At 46.9% G+C, this 7,500-nt stretch overlaps 1 protein-coding gene across 1 annotated transcript in view; it reads right to left on the bottom strand.

Annotated features, from left to right (window-relative positions):
- The window catches only part of magi2a (membrane associated guanylate kinase, WW and PDZ domain containing 2a), a 257,352-nt gene that overhangs the window by 22,342 nt on the left and 227,510 nt on the right, over positions 1–7,500 (bottom strand). The window contains exons 14-16 of the mRNA XM_076297085.1: positions 3,043–3,084; positions 2,682–2,797; positions 1,334–1,526 (exon numbers count right to left, since the gene is read on the bottom strand). Of these exons, the coding sequence (XP_076153200.1) occupies positions 1,334–1,526; positions 2,682–2,797; positions 3,043–3,084 (351 nt within the window). The remainder of the gene's footprint in view (positions 1–1,333; positions 1,527–2,681; positions 2,798–3,042; positions 3,085–7,500) is intronic.

The following is a 7,500-nucleotide window of genomic DNA, read 5'->3' as shown; positions in this document are numbered from 1 at the left end:
TGTATGTCTGTGTGTGTGTGTGTGTGTATGTGCGTATATGTGTGTGTGTTTGTGTGTGTGTGTGTGTGTGTCTGTGGGTGTGTGTGTATGCATACGTGTGTGTGTGTGTGTGTGTGTGTGTGTGTGTGTGTGTGTCTGGTTGTGTGTGTGTGGGTATGCGTATGTGTGTGTGTGTATGGGTGTTCAGACAGAGCGGAGTGAGGGATAAAAGATGCGGGCGAAAGCTGATGGCTCAGGGACAGTTTGGGACAGACTATGTGGGGACGGGGGGAGTGGAGGATGCAGAGGTGTCTGGAGATAGGAGGCTCAAAAGCTCAAAGAGGTGAACACAGACACACACACACACACACACACACACACACACACACCCACACACACACACACACACAGGCGCACACACACACAGGCATACACATACACGCACACACACATAGGTACACACACACACACAGGCACACACAAACACAGGCACAGACACGCACAGACACACACACACACCGAACGCACAGACACAGATACACACGGATGAGGAGATCTGAGCGTTTGCTCTGAGTCTGGCTAATCCAACAGAGCCCGCCGATGACAGTGGCAGAGACATGAAGAGAGAGAGAGAGAGAGAGAGAGAGAGAGAGAGAGAGAGAGAGAGAGAGAGAGAGAGAGGGGACAGAGAGGGTAAGCCAGAAAAAATGGGGATTGTGGGAAGGATTTGGAGGTGTAGACAAGAGAGGTGCAAAAGATAAAGACCGAAAAGAATAGAACAGAGTGGGAGAAGTGATAAAAGGAAAACAGTGGAAGAGAGAGAGAGAGAGAGAGAGAGAGAGAGAGAGAGAGAGAGAGAGAGAGAGAGAGAGAGAGAGAGAGAGATACTGCAGATACAGATGGTAGAAATGAGGAGCAGATAACGAGTGCAGAAGTGAAAGAGCAACAACCACAAAGAACAGAACCTGTGTGTGTGTGTGTGTGTGTGTGTGTGTGTGTGTGTGTGTGTGTGTGTGTGTGTGCGTGCGTGCGTGCGTGCGTGCGTGTGTGTGTGTGGAGGGAGGGGGGGTTAGATAGAAAATTTGCAAAGTGATTTCATGCTCCCTTGAAAATAGTACTCTGAGCATTTTCAGAATTTTAGTTTGATAGATGATATGTCATTTTTGTACAGTTTGTTTTGTACAATAGAAATGAGTGTATTAGGTAATTTAATTTAGAATACATTTTGATGTATCCTTGTGAGTCCTTGTGTGTGTGTGTGTATGTGTGTGTGAATGTGTGTGTGTGTGTGTGTGTGTGTGTGTGTGTGTGTGTGTGTGTGTGTGTGTGTGTGTGTGTGTCCTCTCTTGCTCACCTGGGCCTGGCTTCCTCCGTCGGACAGTCAGGCTGACCTGGCCATTGCGGGCGGCGCCGTGCATGAGGTCAATGACGTAGCGATGCGGCTTGCCCGCCACGCAGATGCCGTCCACCGACACCAGCTCGTCCCCGGGCCGCAACCGGCCATCCTGGTCAGCGGGGCTCTTCTCGATGATGGCCCCAATCAGGATCTGTGAGGTGGACGAAAACAGGGGGGGGGGGGGTTCAGCGTTACTGTCATGTCAAGTTTAGGGTGAGCACATGTGGTTGAATATAAGAAAGGTTGGAGGTGCAAAGGAAAGGTGGAGGGGTTTAACAGGGTGGGGGTTAGGCTATGAGATGAGCCCAATCCGTGAGAGTCAACAGCTGACAGTTGATGGCTGATGTGTCGAAAGGCAAAAGCTCCATCCTCATATTCCCATGTCCACTGGTAGAAAAGGGGCTTGATATCAAAGCATCATCACATCTCACCAATAAAAAAATAAATATTGTCTCAAAGGCCCTTTGCTTTACAGTAGAAGTTGAGGCTTGCTAGTATCTAGCAGTAGTGAATGAAGGACAAAGCCTACACAACTCAGAGAGTGTGTGAGCATCTGTGTGGGAGTGGGGTTCTTTATGATTGTTCACTCTTCCTCAGAGGAGGCTATCAGTCCTCACACACACGTTAGATTCACACACATACTATGGTCACACACACGTTAGATTCACACACACGTTAGATTCACACACACGTTAGATTCACACACATACTATGGTCACACACACGTTAGATTCACACACATACTATGGTCACACACACGTTAGATTCACACACATACTACTGTCACACATGTTAGATTCACACACATACTATCCTCACACACATGTTAGATTCACACACATACTATGGTCACACACTGATCCCTCTGCTCAAACTTATCATCCCAAATGCCTGCCTCATAGATCTGGCTCATTGGTTAATCCGTATAATTACCGGACACACTGGAGAAGATGGACTTTAGTACTAAAGATTAGTCCAATAAGGTAAGGTGTTTGCTACACTACTGTCACTGGTTAGAAAGTATGAAAGTTTGTGTGTGTGTATGTGTGTGTGTTTGTGTGTGTGTATGTGTGTGTGTGTGTGTGTGTATGCGTGGGTGTATACGGTATGTATCTATGTGTGTCTGTGTGTGTTTGTGTATGTGTATGTGTGTGTGTGTATGCGTGTGTTTCTGTGTGTGTGTGTGTGTGTGTGCATATGTATATGTATGTGTGTGTGTGTGTAGAGAGAGAGGGGAAACATTAGGAGGGGGGGTGGGGATTAGTCAGTAAAGGTGACAGGGTTTCCAGCCCGTGCCATTACGAGCCTTCTCACAAGCGTCCGGACTCACAGGCTGTCCTGCCTCGTCTCCACCCAGGATCCGGAAGCCGAAGCCGGACTTCTGCCGGCGCAAGTGCACCTCCACTTCCTGGAACTCTGCTCCTGAGGGATCATGGGAAGGGAAGAAAAAACATAATTAAATCAACCCTAGGATAGGTCAAGTAAGGGCAACGTGGTCACATATTTGTCTTCTTTCAGTTTCAAAAATAAAATAAAAAAATAAAAAAGAAGTCCCAACTTGACATTTCAGGGTGAAAAAAAAATCTGAATGAATGAATAAATAACGCAAAAAGTAGAGAGGAGCTTCGTTATGGAGAGCTTCACGAGCTTGGCGCTCCGAGACTTACCGGAAGGTTCTGCGGAGTAGGCGGTCCGCGGGGGCCCTGGTTCTGAGAGAGTGGGATGGGGAGGGAAGGAGGTGAGGGAAGGTGGAGGGGGAGGTGGAGGTGGAGGTGGGGTGGGTAGCAACACAAAACAAAATGAGCCTTCTTGGGTTAAGCAGAGAAATAACTGGCATGCATGCAAGGAGAGTAGGTTTAGGGGGGTTGGAAGTGGGGAACGGGGGTGGGGTGGGGTGGGGTGAACACTTATCACATATTCAATGCAAACCAACGCCTCAGTGCACCATCAGGGCAAACTTCCTCCGTCATCCATAACTTGGCACTTTAGCTGGGTGCTAAAACGCTTACAGTGTGAGAAAAAAAAAAGGAAAAAAAGAAAATAAATAAAAAACATGACGTGCGACTAACAGGCAGAGACACAAACTTTCTCGGGGGAGGTTCATTAAAATCTCCAACCAAAACGTAGCTAGTATGCGGGGTGCAACAGGAGAGATGTTTATGCGCTTGTTAAAGAGACACGGCCCCTGTGAAGAAAAGATCAATTTCGGAGCGAGGAGGACTCAGAGCTTTTAGATGAGGACTGTCTGCTTGTGGTTCAAATCCTGCAGACAAAAAAAGCACCCTGGCAAAGCACTGGTGTGCAGAGAAAGACAAACGCACACACACACACACACATACACATGCACCAACACAGACACACACCACACTCGCACACTCAAACAAACACAAATGAGATCCTTGCCACAGAAACCCCATGTAAACCAGTTGGACGCCCACACACACACACACATCGCACACTCCAGGAAAAGGGATTCGGCTCGCCTGTTCGGTCTTAATTTCTTTGGATGCGTCTCGTTCTTGCGCAATCAGAAACCACTGGAGCTGTACTTCAGTTCTGTTCACGCCGCAGGCCAGTACAGATAACAGAGAAACAGAGAGATAGAGAGAGAGAGAGAGGGAGAGAGAGGGAGAGAGAGGGAGAGAAAGAGAGAGAGAGAGAGGGGGAGAGAAAGAGAGAGAGGGAGGGAGAGAGCTAGAGAGGGAGAGAGAGAAAGAGAGACAGGAAAGAAGAGGGGAAATAGTGCTTCTGTTCTTTCTTTTATTCATGCAGTGTTCCGAGGATGGAAATAGGGACTCTGGGTGCCGAGAGCGGGCCCCTCACTGACACGCTGCCGGGGTCAAGAGGGGCCTCAGTTTGACCCCTCGCTTGTCTGTTTGCACCAGAGGGTCATAAGCACACTGGAAAGAGCCGAGAGGGGGAATAAGAGAACAAGAGGGAGTGTGTGAGAGAGAGAGAGAGAGAGTTTTTCTATTTTTCTAGTTTTTCTGTTTTTCTATTTTTCCTCTTTACCTCTTCTGTGTACATGTAATTGAGCTTTGGCAATAATGTTCATGCAACGTTCATGCCAATAAAGCTTTCTTGAATTGAATTGAGAGAGAGAGAGAGAGAGAGAGAGAGAGAGAGAGAGAGAGAGAGAGAGAGAGAGAGAGAGTGTGTGTAAGAGGAAACTACAGGCAGAATTCTCCAGTGAGTGAGAGCGAAAGCTAGTGAGAGAATGAGACAGTGAGAAACATGGAGAAATATCTGGTGTGTGTGTGTGTCAGCTTGTGCATATCTGCAAGTGTGTCAGCGTGTGTGTGTGTGTGTGTGTGTATGGGCATGTCAGCGTGTGTTTATGTATGCCAATGTGCGTGTGTATGTATTTGCGCGTGTGTCAGCTTGAGCATATCTATGTCAGTGTGTGTGTGTGTGTGTGTGTCTGTGTGTGAGAGAGAGTGTGTAAGCTTGTGTGTGTGATTGTGTGTGTGTGAGTGTGTTATGGGCATGTCAGCTTGGACACGCCAATGTGTGTGTATGTGTTATTTTGCAAATATTTATGTCAGTATTTGTGTGAGTGTGTGTGTGTGTGTGTGTGTTTGTGTGTGTGTGTGTGTGGCTGAGAATGTGTCAGCTTGTGCATATCTATGTCACTGTGTGTGTGTGTGTGTGTGTGTGTGTGAGAGAGAGAGAGATATAGAGAGAGTGTACTGTATGTGTGCATGACTAAAGCTGTGAGCTGCCCTGCTGTTGACCTTTGCTCCTCAGCTGGCACAAGTAGGCAGAAGCTGAGCAGTGGAGTGTGATCGGAGACACTGTCGGCACGGCAACAGGCATGTGGTGAGCTGAAGTGGGGTGCGCTGGGTGGGGTGGGGTGGGGAGTCAGCTTTTGCCGTCAAAATGAAGGCTGTGAAAAACTAGACGAGAGAAAGAGGCCAATAGAAAGAGAACAAAGGAAAAGAGAGAAAGAGAGAGAGAGTCCTCTTTTTTGTTTTTGTTCTCTGTCATCTATGGTTATATTATGTAAGTTTAAATCCATGTAAGTTTATATACATTTCGATGATTGCCTTTGCTGATAAAGCATCTTGAATTTGAATTTGAGAGTGGGAGATAAAGAGAGAGAGAGAGAGTGAGAGAGAGAGAGAGAGAGAGAGAGATAAATAGAGAGATCAAGAGAAAGAGACAGAGAAAAGAGAGAGAGAAAGAGAGAGTGATAGAGGGAGAGAGATGGATAGAGAGAGAGAGATCAAGAGAAAGAGACAGAGAAAGAGAGAGATATTGAGAGAGAGAGAGAGAGAGGGAAAGAGAGAGATGGAGGATGAATAAAAGATAGATAAATAGAGAGATGGCCAGGGACAAAATCCCCTGAAAGCCCTGACACAGAGCTCAACAGACAGCACTGTCCTCTCTGATAAGGGTTGCCTTACATAAGCACACACCAAACCCAGCGATCTCCCTCAAGCCAATCCCCTGGCACAGGAAATCAGTCTGTGTGTGTGTGTGTGTGTGTGTGTACATGTGTGTGTGTGTGTGTGTGTGTGTGAGTGTGTAGGAAGAAGGGAAATGTACAATCCCTTCCAGGGGAAGACAGAACACACATATTGTGTGTCACGTGCTCACATGCACACGCACACACACACAAGCACACACACACACACACACACGGATCAGCCAGCCTACACTACCATCCTCACACCTCCAAAAATGTCGAGTTAAACCCCAGGTCCATCTGTGTGTGTGTGTGTGTATGTGTGTGTGTGTTTGTGTGTGGGGGGGATTCCCCGTCTCGGAAAACGGTCTGGTCTTAGCTAACGAGCACTCCGACGTTCTGTTCGGGAGCTTTGTTGTTCTTTTCGGAGGATTTGGGGGAGAATGTCTCTGGCTCACTGGAGCTTAGCCGCGCCGACAGGAGCCAGGTTGTCAGCTGAGATCTTAATTCCGCCAGTGGCGGCGTGTCTGATTGTGCTAGCGGAGAGAGATACCGATGGACGCTGGGTAATGTAGTCACAGAGTCTGCAGATGTGTTTCAGTCATCACAAGCTAAATCTGTCTGTAAATATGAAAACACACCTACATACACAAACACACACACACACAACCACTCACACAGCCTCACAGTACACATGCACACACTCCAACTCACTCTCATAAAAACAGACACATACCAAACCATCCCACACACATCCCCCTGTCCCCCATCCACCCTCCCTTAACCCTTAAACACACACACACACAGATCAACATCTCCAGTAGAAGACTTGAGTACTGGATGTTTGGTATAGGTGCTAATAATACTAGACTATCAGACACACACACACACACACACATGATCCACATCCACAGTAGAAGACTTGAGTACTGGATGTTTGGTGTAAGTGCTAATAATACTAGACACACACACACACAGACACACACACACACACACACACACACACACACATGATCCACATCCACAGTAGAAGACTTGAGTACTGGATGTTTGGTATACAGTAGGTGCTAATAATGCTAAACTAACAGACAGACACACACACACACACATGATCCACATCCACAGTAAAAGACTTGAGTACTGGATGTTGGTATAGGTGCTAATAATGCTAAACTAACAGACACACACACACACACACACACACACACACACACACACACATGATCCACATCCACAGTAGAAGACTTGAGTACTGGATCTTTGGTGCTAATAACACTAGACTAACAGCATGGTAATTATTACTTGTGGGCCCACGTAAGCCAAAGGAGCAGGAAGACAGGTGAGCGCTGTGAAAAGGAACTCTGCATACAGGTGAGCAAAAAATGTCATTTGAATACGTGGGGCGGTATACAGCAGTGTTCCTTAACTGGTGGGTCGGAACCCAAAAGTGGGTTGCGGAACCGTTCTGGGTGATTCGCGGAGCTTGTGGTTTTAAGCCCCCACTTAAAATGCTACCTTATCATATCTAATACTGGACCTTTATTTTGATAGACTTTATTTGTTTGTGAGTCATCGCCATGGACATAGACAATGTTTATGTGACAAGTCATGTTATCATTTTAGTGGTAAACACAAGTAGGTCCGTGTATTTGCATAGCGATGTTCACATCTCTGTGTATGTGTGTGTGTGTATGCGTGCGAATATGTGTTTATCCGC

This window comes from Alosa pseudoharengus, unplaced genomic scaffold, assembly GCF_046254945.1.
Source record: "Alosa pseudoharengus isolate Yale_2024_CS ecotype anadromous, Long Island Sound unplaced genomic scaffold, YU_APseudo_1.1 YU_APseudo_1.1_scf_20, whole genome shotgun sequence".
Taxonomy (NCBI): Eukaryota; Metazoa; Chordata; class Actinopteri; order Clupeiformes; family Clupeidae; genus Alosa; species Alosa pseudoharengus.
Note: the sequence above shows the minus strand (reverse complement) of the source record. Positions and strands in the feature narration are given on the sequence as shown.